The sequence below is a fragment of the Narcine bancroftii genome, chromosome 5 (genome assembly GCF_036971445.1).
Source record: "Narcine bancroftii isolate sNarBan1 chromosome 5, sNarBan1.hap1, whole genome shotgun sequence".
NCBI classification, from domain to species: domain Eukaryota; kingdom Metazoa; phylum Chordata; class Chondrichthyes; order Torpediniformes; family Narcinidae; genus Narcine; species Narcine bancroftii.
In genome coordinates, this window is record NC_091473.1 from 85235888 (window position 1) to 85258286 (window position 22399).

Genomic DNA, 22399 nt, shown 5'->3' on the forward strand with positions numbered 1-22399 from the left:
TATTGTTCCACTTTACTTGCTGGCAGAGTATATATAGTCATAAATTTATTTCAGGGAATAGATTCTTACCAAAAGCTGGAACATTTTATTTGCAAATTTGCAGTTCAGTTACTGTTTTACCAGATTCTATTTATTGCACATGACAGTACAGGGCATTTTTCTCTGGTGTCATACTCAAGATGTTTTTTTAAATGATGAGGATATTGTTGCCGCTAAATATTGTGTTATAATAAATGTTAATTACAGACACAGCTTTGAAAATGAGAGAGTTTCTTGATTAACCTGCAGTAGAATCCACTTGGCTTTGTTGAATTTTATTGTCACTTTTTAGCCAAGCTGCAGGACGGTGAAACATGCTGCATGAAAATAAAGCTCTGTTTCAAAGGGAAAAGCAAAGACGAGATATTTTCAACAATTGATGTTCACAGATGGTTCAGAACAGACTATCGCTAGGCCCTTTCAAGGTGTTGTGTAAAATGGGGTTAACCGGGCAATTTGCACGCTGGCATCACAGGGAAACCCCTGGGTGAAGTGCCTGCCGTGAATGGGGGGCAGAGAGGGGTTGCGGGCCCGGGGTGGAGAGAGAGGAGGGAGGGGGGCCACATTCTGGGAGAGTGAGGTCGCTGTCATGGGAGGAAAGTTTGATGTCATGGGGGGGTGCCACGATCAGTGGGAGAGGGGTCACTGCTGCGGGTGAGGGGAAAGGGGGTCATTGCTGCGAGAGGGAGAGGAAAGGGGCCGGGGGCGACTGACGGCCAGTGGGGGTGCGGGGGAGACTTAGCCGATAGTTCTTCTGAGTGCATGATACATCACTTACAGCGTCATCGTGTGGGCGGGATCCCCCTTAAATCGCCGGGTAGGCCATTTAATGGGTCAATACCCCTGCAACTTAAAAGGTGCTGGAACCACCTTTGCCCAGTAATTGCACCTGGGTCCCAGGATGGCTGCCCAGGTGTTGCAGCTTAAAAGTGGCGACTGAGTTTGGTTGTGAGGAACTCTGCAGTTCAGCATTAGGTTTGAAGAAGTGGCTCACTGATGTGTAACTACAAAAAAATTTTAAAAAAGTGATAAGAACAAATTAAAATAAAACAAGATATGTTTGTCATTTATTTCAAATTAGCAAATGAAGAAAATTGTTTGTGGAATTATCCTGGTATAATAACTGCAACAACATGTATTTTTAAATTAGTGAAACAACCCAAGGCTTTTCAAAGAATCTGATCAAATAAAATCTAACACTACAAAATAAGGTGATATTAGAACCAATGACTAAAATTTGTTCAGAGGTAGATTTTAAGGGAGAAATTATTTGGAAAAGAATAAAGAACAGATTGAGAAAAAGCATTTGCAGAAATGTAACATTGAGTGAGTCTTTAAAGTGGAGCTTGTCAACTAATCATCTTGTTCAGCTCCATTTTAAAGACTCAAACAATTCCAATGCTCCCCCTTCAAACAATTCCAATGCTCCCTTCCCTGTTCCTTTCCAGAGTCTCATTCAGTCTAAAGCATCTTACCAACCGCAACCTACATCCGCTGAAAATTCTTGGCGGAGCTGTGAGTGGGAGGGGCTTGCCATTGCACAGGCCAGGAAATTCAGCAAAATGAGGGACCATATTCACCACTGGCTGAGAGACTCAACAATCACAGTATTTTCTCTGATCTTTTGACTGGAAACTTCTGTGGGTCAGATGACTCAGCCCAAAATATCATGTTCTAATTTGTTTATTATCATCCAATTGTACAAGAACAGGACGATAAAACGGTTGGCACAGTTAGCAGTTAATGCAGTGCTGTTACAGCGTCAGCGATTGGAACTGACGTTTGAATCTGTAAGGAGTTTGTACATTTTCCCCTTGTTTGCATGGGTTTCCCTGGGAGCTCTGGTTTCCTCCCATCATTCAAAATGTACCGGGGTTTGTAGGTCAATTGGGTGTAATTGGGCAGTATGGGCTGATGGGCCAAAAGGGCCTGTTACTGTGCTGTATGTATGTCTAAATTTAAAAAGGAAGCAGTGCTCTCCAGTTCTCAGTGCAAAAACATGCAAACATACATACAAACGATACACATGCATTGCGTACATACAAACTCAAAAATAAATAAATATTGTTAAATAAATTAGTAAAAACACAGTACTGGAGAAACCCAGCAGATCAAACAGTGTACTTTATATAGCAAAGATAAAGTACATTGTTTGACCTGCTGACTTTCTCCAGCATTGTGTTTTTACTTCATTCATGGTGTATGCAGACTTTCATGTTTTGCTTGTTAAATGAATAGTAGAGTAATCGAAGGATTGGATGAGCAGTTCATTGAGTTTTAGATGATCATAAACTGGTGGCCGAAGTGGCCACTGCAACCTCATGCGCTGCCATTTTCAGGTGAGGTAATTAATTAATGTTGCAATCTGCGGTTAAATGGCTAACAAAATCAGCCAAACTTTGCCCTGAACTGTAAATTTAGCCCACTATTAAATATCATAAGTCATTTATGTGTGCTTAATCCACTAATTCAAACTAAAGAACTTCATTTTGAAGAACGTAAACTGTATTAGTTTATTTTGCATTTGTAAAGCCTGGATTGAGATTTTGCTATTCAAATCTGCCTCTGCAAGTTATAGGTTTGAAAAGCGTGCAACTTGAACTTTACATTTATGTGACAGAAAAACAAACATCTTTGTTTCCTAAATGTTCTAGGAAACCACCATCATCATATTTTCTGGGAAGATTCAATGATACCATGTTATTGGCCCAGAGGACCCCAAAACCCAGCAGCAATAGAAATTCACCAAGACAAATGCTTACTTAAAACAAAAGTTTATTTTAATTATCTTTAAACATGAAAACAGGATCAAACTTTAACATTACTATTAACTTAACTTAACCCCCTTCTAATTCTAACCGCACGTGTATATAATATGTGTGTAAGTCAAAACAAGTTCTTTGATTCACAGTCCAATCTCACTTCTCACTCCTCCAAGTTCACTGGTTGCAGACAATTCTTATACTGTGCACAGAATTTTTGAATTTATGAATTTCACTAGGCTTTGGTGCTTGAAAAGTAAATGGTTACCACTCAGGAAGGTTCTTGTCGGTTTTCTGAGAGAGATTTGTTGCTCATTGAACACCCACAACTGATTCCTTTAGATCAGCCACTTCAGTGTCTTGCTGAAGAAACTTGGCCCATCAAGGTTTTCCAGATGATGGCCTCTTTCTTTCAGGTCACTGCAGAGTTCCTTTTTGTCTCCCTTATTTCAAGTGAAACATTATGCAGCCAGTCCTCTCCTCTCGTATGGACCACAAGGGTTTTGACCAGGCTAAACTAAGCACTCACAACCCGTCTTCCAAATGGGGGTTTTCCACAAGCTTGCCAACTTGTCCTGTTCCAGTCCCAGCTGCTGCTGTTGAACTGTAGAATTGAATTCTCTTTCTCCCTCAGAGAAAACCACATGACCCTCTTAGAACAGCCAACTGCACTCAGACAAACTGCGGCCTCCGGACCTAATCTTCAGAGTTCGTTCATCTGTTGCTTTCCAAAACAATAATCCATTACTCCACAGCATGTCCAATTAATACCTACTTGTGAAATCCTTCTAGGCATTCTTCAAAGTTTTTGTAAAGCCACCTGAACCCTGCTGGGTCTGACTTGAGCAGAGCTCTGGCATTTTAAATGAGATCTGTTTTAAAGTGTTTGTATGTGACCTACACTAAAAAAAAGTCTGCAACAATTTATCTCCTATAAAACATATCTATATGAAATGTAAAATATAATCTGTCACACACCAAGAATAACTTTGTACATTATTTTTAAATTTTATTAAATTAATATTTTTTGGTTATAATTTTTAAAAAATCAAAAATAAAATTATTTTAATTATAATAAAAATTATGTTTGTAAATATTAAAAGTAATTATTTTGATTGAACTATATGCTTCAAAATGCTGCATCTCTTGGCAATTTTGCTAAAATGATAGAGGGAGAAGCAGACTGACAATTCCATGAAAGCACTGGTGATGAACACTTTTCTATGCTGTGCCAATAGAAAACATGCCTTCTGGTGGATCAAACAATATCTGAATGTTTTTCAAAATAAAACATGATGGTTGAAACATTTTGCAGGTGAAACAGCCTCTGTAAAATTTAGTTTGTTTAAAGGTGTCTGAATCTTTGCTTCTTTCCCCATGCTACTTCACCTCCAACTTCACTTCAAAAGCAATCCAAGAATATTTTGAAATGTTGTCAGTATTTCTGTCAGGTAATTCTTTCTAATCTCTATTAAATATTTCAATTTGCTTGTAGTGAAAGAAAAAATGTTTCTTGCTTATAATATGTCCACAAATATATTTAGATTGTGAATATTAATCATTTTTAAAGCTCTTTTTGAGTCTTCGCACATTGTGGTAAATTAATGTACACTATGTACAATTGTAGTTGTACTAATGTACAATTGGCGAGTCTGTTGTCTAGACAACAGACTCGCCAAGGCAAATAGCGCCTTTGGAAGACTACACAAAAGAGTCTGGAAAAACAACCAACTGAAAAACCTCACAAAGATAAGCGTATACAGAGCCGTTGTCATACCCACACTCCTGTTCGGCTCCGAATCGTGGGTCCTCTACCGGCATCACCTACGGCTCCTAGAACGCTTCCACCAGCGTTGTCTCCGCTCCATCCTCAACATCTATTGGAGCGCTTTCATCCCTAACGTCGAAGTACTTGAGATGGCAGAGGTCGACAGCATCGAGTCCACGCTGCTGAAGATCCAGCTGCGCTGGGTGGGTCACGTCTCCAGAATGGAGGACCATCGCCTTCCCAAGATCGTGTTATATGGCGAGCTCTCCACTGGCCACCATGACAGAAGTGCACCAAAGAAAAGGTACATGGACTGCCTAAAGAAATCTCTTGGTGCCTGCCACATTGACCACCGCCAGTGGGCTGATATCGCCTCAAACTGTGCATCTTGGCGCCTCACAGTTTGGCGGGCAGCAACCTCCTTTGAAGAAGACCGCAGAGCCCACCTCACTGACAAAAGGCAAAGGAGGAAAAACCCAACACCCAACCCCAACCAACCAATTTTCCCCTGCAGCCGCTGCAACCGTGTCTGCCTGTCCCGCATCGGACTTGTCAGCCACAAACGAGCCTGCAGCAGACGTGGACTTTTACCCCCTCCATAAATCTTCGTCCGCGAAGCCAAGCCAAAGAAGAATGTACAATTGCAGTTGGTGTATCTTACTTACCTGTATTGCTCCAGCAAGCAAGAATTTCGAAGCATGTGGACGTTATCCATAAAATACAATGATTTAAAATTTACAGTTTAAGTTTCTGCAAAGAAATGATGCAACAAAATATGATAAATTGAAAGTTTAGTTGGATTCCACACCTGATTTTTGAATTCCTTTGATTTTACTTTTGTGAGTGTAGAGCGCATCTAAAGAACCAAAGACTTGTTGATTCAAACCAAGGCTTTTATTAACTAAAAGACTGGAGTATATCACAAGTAGGTCGACCAGTCCAGAATGACCTGGTCTGGCTAGGAGCAATCCTTTAAGACCTGCCAGTAGGTGTAGCTACACTCTCAGTCAATCACAGTCATCCTACACTACCATCTGTACATATAGACATTGGTGATAGAATCTGTACTATCACAAAGAGCAAAATATAAATGCATGTTCAGGTTGAACATCAATGCCACTTTATTTACTGAAGAAAATAACAAAAGTATAAATTCATCTCTGAGAGTAATAGGGATCTATTTTTATTTGTTGCAGTTCCCCCAAACATCATGGGAGAAGAACAAAATGTCTCAGTCACAATCAACCAAAGTGTTGTGCTTGAGTGTCAAAGTAATGCAGTCCCTCCTCCAACACTCAGCTGGCTAAAGGATGGAAAACCTCTGTTCAAGAAGCCAGGCCTCATTGTTTCTGATGATGGAAGTACCCTAAAGGTAAGTTGTGGCAATGTCATCTACTTGTATTTGGCCTCTGTTGTTTTTCCTTTGCAATTTATGATTTGTCAATTTGATTATTTTTGCATTGAGTATAATATTCTAAATAAGTCGACATGCAAGTTTATACACTGTGCGGTAACAGTCATTACTGCATCATCATTATGCCCATTAGTCACCCAAAATATTGGTCAGGTAAAGGCATATTCCAAGTCAAAGAAAGTTTAAACTTACTTTCAGGAGGACGCAGTAAAAATTAACTGGAGGATGCTATCCAGTACAAAATAAATAAATGCCAAATAATTTAAGGCATTTAAAAAAAAAATAAAGTAAAACTTTATTTGACAAATATCGTTGGATTGGTGAAATCAGGCACTGATAATGAATCCCCAAGGATGTTCCTGAATTTGGCACCAACACTTGCAATGGGAACCAAGCTCACATCTTGCAACTGATGTAACAGACTACAAACCAAACAAAAGATTCTAAACATTAAGTTTTTTTTCCTCTCTCATAGATTGAAGCTGTCCAAGTCCTGGATTCAGGACGTTACACATGTGAAGCCACAAATGTTGCTGGTAAAACAGAAAAGAACTACAATTTAAACGTTTGGGGTAAGCTGATTTCTGTTGCCTAAGTATAGAACATAAAATCTAGAACAGTACAGCACAGGATTGGCCCCTTTGGCCCAAGCCATTAGCACTGATGCCACATGAAACAAAATGTCTGCAGACTGCACATGAAATATGTCTCTTTATTCCCTGCATAGTCATGTGTCTATCAAGAAGTTTCTTGAATGCTGCTACGATTCCTTCTCTATTTCTGACAACCCATTCTAGACACCTACCACCCCCTCACCTTAAGCATATAAATATTCTGTCTATCCTATCTTTCATAATTATTTAAAATTTTATTCAGTCTTTCCTCAGCCTCTGATGCTCCACAGAAAACAACCCAAGTTTGTCTATCCTCTTCTTGCAGCTCAAACCCTCTAATCCAAGCAGCCTCCTGGTATATCACTTCTGTACCTTTACGAAAGCCTCCACTTCATTCCTGTAATGAGGCAACTCAAATTTCACACATTACCTCATGTAGTCTAACCAAAATTTTATATAGCTGTTATATGACCTCCTTACTCTTGTACTTGATGGTCTGACCAATGAAGCAATGTGCCACGTGCCTTCATTACCACCCTATGTATTTCTGTGGCCAATTTCAAAGAGTTCTAACTTTGATCACCCCCCCCCCCACCTGCACATCAATGCTGCCAATAACTGTATATTTTCCCCTTGCATTTGACCTTTCAAAATGCAACGTCTCACACTTGTCTGGATTAAACTTCATCCACTATTTCTTTGCTCTTGTCTACAACTGATCTATATCCTGTTCTGTCCTTTTATAGCCTTCACCTCGTCCACAGCTCCACCAATCTTAGTGTCATCTGTAAATTTACTAACTCACACATCTACTTTTTCATCCGTCATTTATATACCGTTATTTATTTATATTGCATGTCTCAGAACATCATTAATATTATTCTTAGCATTTTTGTATGACTTGTAAGTTAATGCCAATGTGTTGATTTTCTAGTTCCAGTACCTCTGTGTCACATTTTTGTAATATTGGAATTCCCCATCTGCTGTCTGCAGGCCTGTAACCATTAAATAAAAAGGGTGATTATGGTTTGGCCTATGAGTAATTACAAGCTGCAGAAAAATCCTTGCCAGATCACGAGGATCACTTGAATTGAGAATGACAGAGGGCTATTTAAGGAAAAGGAGGTCCCCATCAAGAACAGTGTGGAAACTGGAATAGATATGCTGTTTCTGAAAGTGGCTGGTGGGAGAGGTGGCTTGGTCTGGTCTTGACATCATGGGCAGTCACCCTCACCTTAAATGTGTAATAAATTTAAGTTGGAAATGTTCAACATTTTATTGCAGAGGAGAATGCCAGTATCAGTCTAGAAATTGATGATCCACATTTTGGAACACTGAGATTTTATCTTAGACAAAGAGGTAAAAACCAAACCATTGGGATGGTGTATTTTATGGAATCCAAGTGAAATTATTTTACAAGCTTTTAATCCAATTCCTAATGAGTGTGCTTCTACATTTCAAAATTACTGACCGCTTGATATTATTATTCCAGGAGGCCACAAGGATGAGAAATTCAAAATTGAGGCTAGTGAAATATAGGCTTGATCTTCTGATATTAAATTTCAAAAATATTGTTGGGATAATTGCAGTTTTGTCTGACTGGACAATCTTTCACTGAGGAATTCTTAATCAGGATAATGGTGCCAAAAAGCAAAGAGGCTCCTGTTTCCTGGCATCTTTTAACTTGAATCTAAATTTGTTATTCTGGCCCAAGAATCAAAACTTTTTCAGATTGGTTATGAATTGATGTATCTTTTTCCAGAATACACTTTTGTCCTTTTCCATTGTCAATTTCCTTTCTTTGGTGCCAAGTAATAGTTACCTCATAAAAATTGACGCTTAAGTGATTAACCAATGTAGTTCTTATTTTTGGACAGTTTTATGCAAAGCGATTATTCTTAAACATATGAGAGAATTTAAGACACTGTAGATCAGGGAATAATTGACCACATACCCCCTGAAAATTAGAGTTCATCTTAGTTCAGATTAATAAAATCATAGAACATGTTCCAACTAATGACTGGAACCAGTTGAAGCTTCTTCCTTTAACGTGGACTGAATCATGAAAGTTGAAGTTAACTTTGCATTAAACTCCTTAATTAATTTTTCTTTTTAGGCATTTTTAATCCCTATCTTGGACTGGAATTGTTCACAATTAGTTTTCCTTTTTGTATGTAAAATCCCTCCACTATATATGCAGTTTAAATTAAAGAAGAAGTAAATTAAATATCAGCTTTTAAGTAGTTATCACGTTATAACCAACTTGTATTTCATTGTTTAGTTCCACCCAATATTCAAGGATCAAATGAATTATCCAAGATAACCGTCATGAAAGGAAACCTAATCAGCTTAATTTGTGAATCTAGTGGTATTCCACCACCAAGTTTGATGTGGAAGAAAAATGGTGAGTAACCAAAGCTGAGTATTTAAGATGTGCACCATTAATTATAATGTGTATGAGATGCTGTGAATAATTTGATCATAACTAAATGATTATTGGAATACATCAATCTGTGAATTTGGAGAAACACAAAAACTACAGATGCTATAATCTTGAGCAAACAGCAAGAGGGTAGAGAAACTCAGCAAGTCAGAGAACATCCATGGGTAGAAATGGTCAATCAGCATTTCAGGTTTGGACCCTTTAACAAGACATACCAAATTTGCTCCTTTGCTTAAAAACACAAGAACATGTTGTCACCTCACTAAATTTCTGAAGAATTGACAGGTTTTTATGTTCAGAAGTCAATCATGGGCACTGAACTACTTTTGTCTCGAGGTACACCAAATAACTGGTGGTATTACTCCCAACGGCCTCTGATGCCATATAATTGTTCTCTGGAGAGAGTCCCATCCAAAACAACATTACTTTATGAAGTAAAAACACAAATCTGGAGAAACTCAGCAGGTCAAACAGTGTCCTTTACATAGCAGAGCCTCCCTCCTTTCCTCCTCCCTTCATCTAGCCATCCCTCCTCTCCTTGATCTGTCCCCTCCCTCCCTTCTCCACATATCTCCTCTGCCTTGCAACCACCCCTTCCACCGCTGCTCTTTTGTTCAAACACCTACCGAAATTTTATCATACCTTGATGAAGGCCTCAAGCCTGAAGTGTCGGTTATGTATTTTTGCCTTTTCTATATAAAGGACACTGTTTGACCTGCTGAGTTTCTCCAGCTTCATGTTTTCAACCATAGTGTTTGCAGATTTTCTTGTTTCACTTCTTTCTTTATGTAGAGCCTTGTTTCTGAGCAAAGCTCACACTTCCTAGTTTTTAAAATCATTGCCTCACTTCCTTCTAAACTGGAGAAAGATCTGAGATTACAGCAACAATTTTTTGCCACTGCACAGGCAACTTGTAGGAATATCAATGCGCAGTGGGTGAGTAGTTGCACTCTCCATTTACCATCTTATTGCATCTTCTGATCTGTAAATATGGTATGGTCCAGAGGTAGCAAACTTAAATCCAGTTCCAAGTAATTGTGTCAAATTGGATTGATCCTAGATGCTGGATTGTGAAAGTGTTACCATCCATTTTGTTTTGAAATTGTCATGTCCATTGGTCTCTGGCCATAACCATAAACTACCTCAGGGCCTCCAAAAGATCTGTCTGCACTGCTGAAGCATCAGGTTTTCTCTTGTGCAAAAAGAAACCCTGAATGTTTATCTATCCTTTTTATTGTTTCTTTTTCTGTCCTACATTTGTGATCACTGACATTATTACTTTTGTAGTTGGTGTATTTTCCATATCTGTTTGGCTGTAGCAAGTAAGAATTTTGTCTTATCTATTCGACAATAAACTTGCATAGAACATTGACAACTTCAAGGAGTCATATTTTAAAGCACAAAGGACACACATGACTTCTAGAGTCCTGATATTCTTCTTTAATTTAACTAATAGAACATGTGAAAATCATGTGGAACCGTGCAGCACTGAAGGAAAAGCTTGAATGTTGTGATGTAATGAAGTGATTTTCTCCAAGGTTTCATAGAACCTATTTCGTTAATTTTCATTTACACTTGTAGGCTCCCCACTGTTGAATGATCTGAATGGACAAGTCCGTGTTGTCTCAGGTGGACGACAGCTACAGATCTCAAATTCTAAACTATCAGATAGTGCATCTTATACTTGTGAGGCATCTAATATCGCTGGAGCTACAAAGAAGGAATACACACTGGAAGTCTATGGTATGCAGTGGAACTTGTTCTGAAAGGAATGTTTAGATATAATTCACCTTTTTCCAATTGCATGTTCCAATTAGTAAACTGGAATGTTATTTCCATTATCCTTAATGTCCATTGAAGATTTTATTTGTACAAGAGCAAATCAAACTGATGTAAATGAATAACGTTGGAAAAATTAGGAGTGTCTTATATTGATTTAAGATAGCATATCCACTTACAAGTGATCAGTAAATTGGAAGATTCTACAATTATAAGAACTATTGAAATACAGTTCCTTGCTTTCCTACTGACATTTATGCAATCGTCTTATTTACATCTACTGAAAGTATAGTGTGTGAAAAATGGATAGGAAATTATTCCACATGATTCATGGTGGAACTTAGCTTTATCTACTTTAAGTGGAAACATCTGTATTAAACATTCAGAATCATTTGGCAGCAAACAACTTGTCTGAATGTTACTATTTTACGACCTCAGACACAATTCACTCTATTATTTGCAAAGCATCCCATCAGCTGAAAACAAAATTATTTTGAACTGTTTTGAGTCTCTTAGCACTACAAGTTATACAGCATATTATGATGATCCATGTTTAATTCCAAGTATGATAAATTATCAAATACTGTCTCTAATCAATGCATGTTTTTCCATCTTTACTCCTTTTCTGAGGAACCTTGAGAGGACTTTTTCAGAAGTTCTTTTTTCTTTTATTGAAATTATATTTATAGACAAAATTAAGATAAGTTAGAAGAGTTATGGTCCCATTCACATCAGTTGGAATTAATACTTCATACAATTTGATAATAATTTGTGGAAGGTTCTCCAGTGGATACATGATTTAAAGGCAAGCAGCAGGCAAGGTGTTGAAACTCTCCCTGTGCCTAGGCTAGTAACTGGATAAAATAATTGTAATTCAGTTTGGTGATATGTTTTTTTAATGACACCTGGAAGACATCTAAAGAATAATTCTAGAATTTAAAACACTTATAGCAGGAGAGGTTTCGTAAGATCCATCATGTCAATAGCAGCCCAAGAAGAATATAGAACACTACAGCACAGTATAAGCCCTTCGGTGTTGTGCTGACCCATAGATGCCTTTTAATAAATAGTACTAACCCTACCCTATAACCCCCTATTTTTCTTTTATCCATGTGCCTGTCTGAGTCTCTTAAATGGCCCTTATGTTTCAGCCTCCATCTCCCCAAAACTTCACTCCCTTCACTTTGTACACATGTCCTCTGATGTTTGCTATTCCTGCCCTGGGAAACAGGTGCTGGCTGTCCACCCTATCTATGCCACTTTTAATCTTGTAAACCTCTATCGTCTCCTTTCATCCTTCTACAGTCAAAATGAAAAGGTCCCAGATCTGCTAATCTTCCCATAGAAGACTTGTTTTCCAATCCATGCAACATCCCAATAAAACTCCTCTGCACCCTCTCCATAGCTTCCACATTCTTCCTATAATGAGGTGACCAGAAGTGAACACAATACTCTAAATGTGGTCTTACCAGAGATTTGTAGAGTTGCAACATGACCTCTCTACCCCTGAACTCAATCCCTCTATTAATGAAGCCCAGCATCCCTTAGACCTTCTTAACTGTCCTTCTTAACTATATCAACCTGTGCAGTGACCTTGAGGGATGTATGGATTTGAACCACAAGGTCCTTCTGTTCATCCATACACTTAAGTAACCGACCATTAAACCCTCTACTTAGTCTCCTGGTTTGTCCTTCCAAAATGCATCATATTGCACTTGTATGGATTGAAATCCATTTGCCACTTTTCTGTCCTCTCTGCATCCTGTCTGTATCCTCTTGTAACCTTCAACAACCTCTATCCACAACTTCTCCAACTTTCATGTCATCCACAAACTTACTGACCCATCCTTCGGCCTCTTCATCCAGGTCATTTATAAAAATCTCCAAGAGCAGGGGTCCCAGAAATGATCCTTGCGCACTCCGCTGGTCACTGATCTCCAGGCAGAATACTTTCCTTCCACTACTACTCTCTGCTTTCTTCCGGAAAGCAAATTTTTTTATCCACACAGCCAAGGTTCCACTGATCCAATGCCTCATGACTTTCTGGATGAGTCTCTCGTGGGGAACCTTACCAAATGCCTTGCTAAAATCCATGAGAGCGCATTTACTGCCTTACCATCATCAATTTCTTTTGTTACCTCCTCAAAAAACTCAATTAGGCTTGTGAGGCATGACCTTCCCTTTATAAAGCCATGCTGTCTATTCTTGAGTAGACTGTATTTCTCCAAATGCTCATGGATCCTATCCTTCAGAATCCTCTCCCAATAGTTTGCACACCACTGACATAAGGCTCACCAGTCTATAATTCCCATGTAACCTTTTTTTAAAATAAGTTGACTACGTTTGCCATTCTCCAATCCTTCAGCACCTCCCTGTGGCCAAAGAGGATTCAAAGATCATAGCTACTGCCCCAGCTACCTCTTCCCTCACTTCTTACAGCAACCTGGGGTATATTGTGTCTGGCCCCAGGGACATCAATCTTGATGTTTTTAAGAAGATCCAACACTTCCTCTTCTTTGCACCCAGGCCTGTTCTATTTTGACCACCCTGATCAAGGTCCTTTATTTTTGTGAATACTGATGCAAAGTATTCATTTAGGACCTTCCAAACCTTCTCTGCCTCCAGGTACATGTTTCTTCCCTTTAGTGGCCCCACCTTCATTCTCAACATCCTTCTGTTCTTCACATATGCATAGAAATTTCTTCTTAATCCTATATGCCAAGGCCTTCTCATGCCCCCTTTGAGTTCTTCTAAGTCCCTTCTGAGTTCCTTCTTGGCTACCATATATTTCTCATGAACTCTTCCTGTTTCTTGCTTCCTATATCTGCCATATGGTTCCTCCTTGCTCTTGACTAGTTGCCTTACTTGTTTTGTCAGCCACGGTTCCCTTTTCCTATCATCTTTTTATGGTCCCAGTGGGACAAACCTATCCTGAACCCAGCACAAGTGTCCCAAAACTTCCTTCATGTTACTTCTGTCCATTCACCGTTGAACATCTGTTTCCAATTTACTCTTGTTAGTTCCTGCCTCATCCCTTCATAATTAGCCCATCCCTAGTTAATACTTTCCCAGTTTGACTGTTTTTAACCTTTTCCATAGCTATGTTGAACCTAAGGGAATTGTGGTCACTCTCACCAAAATGCTTCCCCACCGAGCGGTCCGTCACCTGACCAGGTTCATAACCCAGAACTAGATCCATTATGGTCTCTCCTCTTGTCTACAGTCCACATAATGTGTTAGGAATCCTCTTGAAAGCACCTGACAAATTCAGCCCCATCGATCCCTCTTGCAGTCAGGTGGTTGCTAGTTAATATTAAGGAAGTTGAAATCACCCTAACTATAACCTTGCATTTCTTGCACCATTCCAAAATCTGCCTGCTTATCTGCTTCTCGGAGTTCTGAGGGCTATTTGGGGGCCTATACTTCTCCCAGCACAGTGATGACTCCCTCCCTATTTCTGACTTCCACCCACACTGACTAAATTGTCACTCCCTCTGCAGCGTCCACCTTTCTATAGCTGTGGTATTATCCCTGACCAGTAATGCTTCTCCCCCTCCCCCACCCCTTTTCTACCTCCCATCTTATTCCTTTTAAACACCTAAACCCTGCTACCTGCATCAGCCAATCCTGCTCTTCCTCCGGCCAAGTTTCAGTAACGTCGTAGTTCCACGCACTGATCCTTGCTCTAAGTTCATCCCCTTTATTCTTAATACTCATAGCATTGAAATAAACACATTTCAACCAAGGGATACTTGGTCTAATTTCACTTGCCCTTCTCGTGTTGCATAGCCCTGTAGGTTGTCACAAATAATGCATGTGATCAGAGTTCTTACCTCGTCCAGTGTTTTGACTGCAAGTTCCACTCTCCTTGAACCTCTCTGATCATTCTCCAGTTACCTTCAGTCCATGCTCACTACTTATTAATCTTCCTTAAGGTCTTTCCTGTTCATTCCACTGAGGCTACTCAAAATTTTACAACCCCATTAGCTCTGTGAATGTTACAGGGGCCCCATCTGTTCTATAATTCTCTGAACCAAACCATTTATCCTGTATTCTGTCACTTTCTTTGCACTTTCTGAATGCATCACCTCAGACATCGACAGATTTAATCCCACCCGCCAAATTTCTGCCTCTCTGCCTGCTCCATGGATATCTTTCTGCAGCTGAAATGTCCTAATTCACAGTTGCACATCTTACAGTTAAGAATTGTTGCATGTTTTAGAATTAAGCAGGATACTGATAGTTGTTTAAATGGTTATTTTAGTGAGCTATAAAAGATAAAAAAACTAACAGATGCTTAAAGTAGGGTAATGCTGCAGAGGATTAGCTCTCAATGGGGTAAAGGTTGTTTGTGTAAACTACATGGTCTACTTATTGTGCATGGTTTTTCCCCTTGAAAGGCATCTTCTTTCTCATAGCATACTAAGACAATGAAGAAGGAAAGTTAATAGAGCTGTGTTGTTGCCATAATAATCATGTTTTTCGTTTAGCATTTAACTTTGGTTTTGTTTGACAGTTCGACCAAGCATTCACAACAGCGGGAGGCAACCAACAGAAGTCATTGTTGTCCAAGGGAATGATGTTAATTTAGAATGCAAAGCCCAAGGGATTCCTCGTCCTGCACTGACCTGGCTGAAAGATGACCGGCCCCTTGTGAATAACAGAGGAGTGACGATTTTGAATAATGGACTGCTACTACAGGTTAAGAATGCACAAGTTTATGACACTGGACGGTACACATGCGTGGCTGTGAATGTAGTAGGACAGGCTGATAAGAAATATGACCTCAGCATCCATGGTGAGTAGTCATTTCATTCATCTATTAATTAAATTTGAGTGAATCTATGATTTTGATGTGTGGTGAATCAATTCTTGGTTTCAGGTTTTCACAGCCAAAGAGATTCATTTCAGAAATATTCCGTTTTAGATATTTCAATACTGTGTCACAAATGATATTTATTCTCAGAGCTTGAAATTTAAGATTTATTGTCAGAGTACATTACGTACAACCCTGAGATTCTTGTTCCTGGAGGCGAGGCAGAATTACCACTTACTGGTGCAAAAAAATCTGTACACAACAAAAAGAAATGTAAACAAATTGTGCAATACACAGAGGGGAAATAATAATCAATAAAGTGCAAAGTAAGAGTATTTAAACAAGTCCTGATTGAGTTTATTGTTGAGGAGTCTGATGGTGGAGGGGTAGCAACTATAGCTGAACCTGGTGGTTTGAGTCTTATGGCACATATACCTCTTTCCTGATGGTAGCAGTGAGAACAAAGCATGTGCTGGGTAGTGTGGATCCTTGATTATTGCTGCTACTTTCTGACGGCAGCATTCCCCATAAATGTTCTTCATGGTGGGAAGGGTTTTGCCTGTGGTATTCTAGGCTATGTCCACCACCTTTTTTCAGGGTTTTATGTTCAAGGATATTGGTAACCCATACCAGACTGTGATGCAGTCAGTCAGCACATTTTCCACCACACATCTGTAGAGATTTGCCAGGGTTTCCAATGTTGTACCAAATCTCCGCAAACACCTGAGGAAGTCGAGGCGCTGACGTGCTTTCTTCATGATACCATTAGTGTGTTGAGTCCAGGAAAGATCCTCTGTGATAGTGACTCCCTTGGACTTAAATTTCAAGAACTATGGTAAAACACAGGATTCTCTTGACACTGTGGTTAAGTGAAAAAAACACATAAATGCTGGAGAAACACAGCAGATCAAACAGAGCCTTTATGTAGCAAAGGTGAAGATGCTTCACCAATGTTTCAGGCTTGAGCCCTTCATCGAGGTGTGGTCAAACCTTGGGTCAGCTGGTTATCACAGTTTGCCTGTGATATTCTCCAGAAGTGAGTTCAAACCATCTAAATGTCACCCAATTTTCAAATACTTGCAACCTAAATTCAATGAACTGAATGAGCGATGGGCATGGTGAGTGTTAATCACCAATTCAAGTAAAGAAAAGGTCATGGAATTTAATTTTACTGCAATGTGGAGTGAGTTCATAAATGAAATTTAACAAGGGATGACATTGGAACCTACCTGTGTGCATCTAGCTAGATTAAAGGGCCAGATAATAAGTTTACCATCAAACAAATTCTTTTCAATTCTCATGAAAAGCATCAATTGACAGCCAGATCAATGCAGGCTTCTCTTTACGACGACATGTGTAAAATGTCACCAAATGGAATGTTTTGCATGAACCCTCAGTGAAAGGGAGGAAATTGAAGACATTCACCCTAGATACCATGTGGCTGTAGTTTTACAGTTACTTTAACTGGTCCTCACCTTCTTTCTTAGGATAGATTAATTTCAGTAGATCTGAAGTAAACATGAAAAGGAGGGCATTTTAATTACAAAACCTCTGGAATAATGAATAAGCTTTCCACATAAGTTCGACCCTGATCTTCAATTTAAATTAAATTTAAATATAGACATATGGTAACAAGCCATTTTGGCCCACGGGTCCATGTCACCCAATTTACAACTCCCCAGTATGGAGGAGACTCAAGCCTCGGGGGAAACCCACATAGACTCAGGGAGAATGTACAAACTCCTTACGGACAGCGCAGGATTCAAATCCTGGTCCTGATCGCTGGTGCTGTAAAGATATTGCACTGACTGCTGCACCAATCATCCCACCCAGTGATTAAAATAAATGATGATTCTTAGTTCACTTAATTGCAATTCATCTTTAATGATGCTTTAAGAGTGGAACAATTCGCTGTTGATCAGTAATATTATTTGCTTAAGGAAATCTTTATATGGATATGGTTTTTGTTCCACTTATAGTCATGATTCTTATATATATTTTATATATTTTACTTGATCTTCATAACTTTTCTCTTAGTGCCTCCAAGTATTAATGGGGTGCGGGGAGTACCAGAGAATGTCACGGTTGTGGACAAAAATCCCGTTGTGTTGATTTGTGAAGCGTCAGGCATCCCCCTTCCCTCAATCACATGGCTGAAAAACGGACAGCCAATCAGTCGGAGCAATGCTTTGAGAATACTTTCAGGTAAGCATTATATCAATGATCAATATTGACTCGTGTTTGGAAAAGATTAAATGTCAAGTCTAATTTTCAAGTTTGGCTCATTATATTAGCAACATAGTGCCTTCTTTACATGCACTAGATGATATTCAACAACAGAATGACATCACTTTTCCATGTTATTTAATTATTCTATTCCTGTAGTGTGAAAAGCCTATTTATTTTGTCTATAATCAAGTGAAATCTATCCTGCATTCAACTCGGGACAATTCCTTCACTGGATCTGTATTTCTCTCAGCCTGCCATTGCATTTACCACCAATGTTGGGGTCATTTCAAATTCTCCAGATAGATTAGAACTATTTTCATCAAGAAACTAGGGTGGGGAAAAAATGCACGTCATTAATAAAAGAAGTCAAATTTTAGATATGGACAGCAATTTAACCCATAGCTGACGGTTGTGGCTGTGTATCATGGTCTCTATACAATTTGAATGTCGCCTGTGGCAAGTGCTTAAAGCAAATTAATTTAGTATTCTGATTATGTAATGTTATTTGCATATTGGAATGAACTAATTGAGTTGCTCTGCCGCATGGAAGAAGGTCTATAAACATTATGCAGTACTCCAGTTAGTTTTTTAAAGATTTTAATTGCTTGAGTTATGTAACATTTAACCTCCTATTTTCCAACAGGAGGTCGCATCCTACGCTTGATGCATGCAGCAGAGGAAGATTCTGGGATGTACTCCTGTGTGGTCACAAATGCTGCAGGGGAAGAGATAAAAAACTTTGACCTTGCTGTGTTAGGTATATAATGACTGCAGTAATAATTCAACAAATCTCTGCATTTCCTTGGCACGGTGATGGAACTAACTCCTGATCACATTGTCATTCTCGTCAGTGACAATATAAATCAAACAGGACTCCTTAGTGTTGAAAACCTGGGGAAAATGGTGTAAAGACCCAAAGTTTATGCATTGGCCACTACTTTGAGCCATGCTTTGGAAATAACATTCCATTCACATGACATGACTGTCCAGAAACAATATCATCATATGAAAGTGCTGCCCTTACTACTTTAGTTTTGACAACTTGTAGAAATGTTAAGGCTTTTTAAAAATCTTTTATTTGCACCTGAGAATCTAAGCTACTAAGAATCCATTCTATAACTAAGTAATATAATGGGATAAATATTTTGGTCAATTGTAAAGAATATCACTCACTATTCACTGCACGGACACTTAATAACAGCATCTTTTTAGTGTTCATGTGTATTGATGTTCAGAGTCAAACATCTGACCCATCACAACAACCTCCAGTATGTAAGCAGAGCAAGAACAGGATGTCCTTTCAGATTGAAAACTCCTCACTGTGACATTGAATGTGTAAATTGGAAATTATACGTAGGAATTATATATTCAATTTAAATCAGGAGATATCAAACTAAACATCTGTAGCTGAGTGAATGAACTCCCATGCTGACATGAAGAGATGAAGTTCCGAGAAACATTTCTTCCTTCACCAAAAATAAAATATTTGGTCAACCATTACGACTAGGGGATTGTGCTATGCATCATTTGACTGCTGATTTCTTAAAGAGAGAGAGAGAGAGTGTGTGATCAATGATCACAGATGGTGCCAGGTAAATAACAGTGTAGTTGTAACATTCCTGTGCAAGACTCTGCATCCAACTTGTTTGGAAGGAATTGATACTTAAGGTCCCATTAGCCTGCAGCAGGTTCTGAAGGCCAGTCTTTTTGGCCCTCATCAATGTTGTTCATGGTGAGATCTGACTGGGAGTCTATCCACCAAAATATCCTTAAAATCTTTGATCTAATCACACAGTGGTTCTCAACTTTTTACAGTCTAAGGCCCACCTGGCTTCCGGCCTAACATGCTGTGGCCCATTCATGCCAATGACTGAGCAATATTTTCACATCAATGGCAGCTTTATCTAATCTAACTATTTTATTTAACATTTTTGAAGACCCACATGGAAACAAGGTATAGCCCAACAGTGGGCCATGGCCCATTGGCTGAGAACCACTTAGTGCAAAGCTTTCAGCAAAGACCTAACAGAAGCCTTGATCAATGTAGGACCAGCATTTGGAGAAATTTTAAAAATTATTAAAATATTATTTTATTGCAATTGCTTTAATAATACTAATTGAAAGCACAGAGAGCACTTAGAAATAAGAAGCATTAAATAAGGAAAAATAATTTAACCAAAAATTTACCCTCCCTTTTCCAACCTAAATCCGTAGATTTTTGCATACTATGCAAGATCTAAGAGGCATTCCCTTCACCACAATGTTAGGAATTCCAGTGAAGCTCACTCCTGCCACTGGACTCCAGAATAAAAATTCTGGAGTCTTTCAATGAATTGTAGACCATCAGCAGATGCACGATTACTCAGGACTTCAGTTTGAAGGGCCTATGGATGACAATTCTCTGCAGAACCCTGGGCTCAGTCAGCAAGATTCAGCCCACGAGTTTTGTAGATTATAGCTTAGTCAAAGTTGTAATTCAATCAAATTGAGTCAGTAGGAATTCTCTTCATTTGGAAGCATTCAATGAGATTCATATTATTATTGTAAAAAGTATTGGTGAAATGAATGGCTTGGAAAGCTAAATAGGCCCATAATCTGCATCCCACAGCCTGGGAATATTGGATGCATTGATTATCACCTGTTTCCCACACAAGGTGGTTAAGACCGTTAATGAATATATTTAAGAAGCAGGCTGATTGATATTCTGAAACAAAAGATATGAAATGGACATAAGGAGAGTATGGAATGTTGTACTGAGATAGAGGATCAGCCATGGTCAAATTAAACAGCAGTGCATGCTCAAAAGTCTGAATGGCCTACCTCTGTTCCAATTTTCAATATTTCTAATGGACCTGCTATAATGAAGAGGTGTTACATGTTTCTGTTTGCTGCACTGTAAGATTTAACTCCATTATTCTTGTCTGTAAATAGTACCACCCAGCATAGTTAATGAAGATAAATTGGAAGATGTGAAAATAAAGGAAAATCACAACATTACTCTCAGTTGTGAGGTTTCAGGTAAGAACACTAAAAATTCTGAGGTGGCCTGCATATTATCCTGTGTGTTCCTCCTGCAGTGGGTATCGGCAGTTGAGGATGTTACACAACAGGTTACAAATAGTGGTGAAAAGCACATTAAAATCTTCACAATATCTGCTCAGGACTTTGCACAATAGATGTGAACCATGGCCAAGGCTAATGTTGTGACACCATTGCCATAATCTTTGTCTATGCATCACAGACAGACATCACAGGGATTAATTTCTGCCCTGAGGGAGAGAGAGAGATCTCAGGCCTGGCTGGACAATCAAGGAGGGTAAAAATTGTCATTTCTATGTGATACCCATGCATGAGCACCTGTGGATCACTTACAATCTGAGCCATAAAGTGATAAGTAGCAACTGACTCAATGGGCCTAGTGGCCTGCTTCTGTTCCTTTATCTTGTGATCTTGTGAACTGGAGTGAAAAGGGTCCACATATTCTCACAGACAAATTCAAAAAGTACTCAGTGTTACTTTCATTAATATGTGCAAGCCAGCAGGATAATTTAACAGGATCCATATCTCATAGTGACTTCTCTCTGATGCACCAGGTTTCAGTTGTAGAGACAAATGTAACATTATTTTAAGGGCTGTAATACATCATACCATTGTTTCAGCCAGCTATGACAAAGAAGGCAGCTGAATCACCCCTGTGGATGCACTCCAGGCAGTGACGCAAAGGACAAGCTAGAGGGAATGAAATTCAATCTAAGCACAGCTGGTTATAATTCTTCACTGTCAGATTTTGTTCCTATTCAATCTGATGACATTGAATTTGGTCTTCATGTTGGGCACATCTTTTTGAAATGATTATGCCTGATGTTCCCATGTGTGCCCCTCATAAAGGATGAAAAATTATGCCTATAATACACTTAAACATAGGCTGATTCACTTGTTTCTAGATTTAAAACAGGTAAATAGATGCTTTGTATTTTTGCCATTGGCAAGATTAGACTTCTTATTTAACTAGTCCATCCATTGATCTTTGAGTACCACAATATATTATTAAATTAACATATTATTAATTGTATGTAAATCTGTTTTTGGCTATGTGTCTGCTATTTGATCAAAATTAAAGGTGATAATTACATGTAATATTAATTCATTTATGGGGCTATTTTTTGTGAAAAGGCAATCCAGTTCCACAAATAAAATGGCTGAAAGATGGTGAACTTTTGACCGAAGACCAGGAGCACCAGATCCTGTCCAATGGGCGCTTTCTACAGATTGGGGATGTGCATGTGTCTGACACTGGTCGATACACTTGCATTGCCTCTAATGCTGCAGGAAACAAGAACAAGAACTTCAACCTAAATGTGCTAGGTTGGTGTACTTCACTCAGTTCCTAACACCTTAAACACAGTAGGCTGGATAAAACATTTTTAATTTAGTGGTTTAAATTTGTACCTCCAAGAATGAAGATTTTAATCAAAGGAGTGATGAACTGTTTGACATTGGGACATAACAGCCCTAAAGCAACTCAAGCTCATTAC

The 22399-nt window shown here is 38.9% G+C and overlaps 1 protein-coding gene across 1 annotated transcript in view; it reads left to right on the top strand.

The window, feature by feature from the left end:
- hmcn1 (hemicentin 1) overlaps positions 1-22399 on the top strand; it is a 538964-nt gene that overhangs the window by 315759 nt on the left and 200806 nt on the right. The window contains exons 41-49 of the mRNA XM_069942357.1: positions 5766-5941; positions 6459-6555; positions 8879-9001; positions 10622-10783; positions 15336-15617; positions 17673-17840; positions 18508-18621; positions 20796-20882; positions 22038-22229. Of these exons, the coding sequence (XP_069798458.1) occupies positions 5766-5941; positions 6459-6555; positions 8879-9001; positions 10622-10783; positions 15336-15617; positions 17673-17840; positions 18508-18621; positions 20796-20882; positions 22038-22229 (1401 nt within the window). The remainder of the gene's footprint in view (positions 1-5765; positions 5942-6458; positions 6556-8878; positions 9002-10621; positions 10784-15335; positions 15618-17672; positions 17841-18507; positions 18622-20795; positions 20883-22037; positions 22230-22399) is intronic.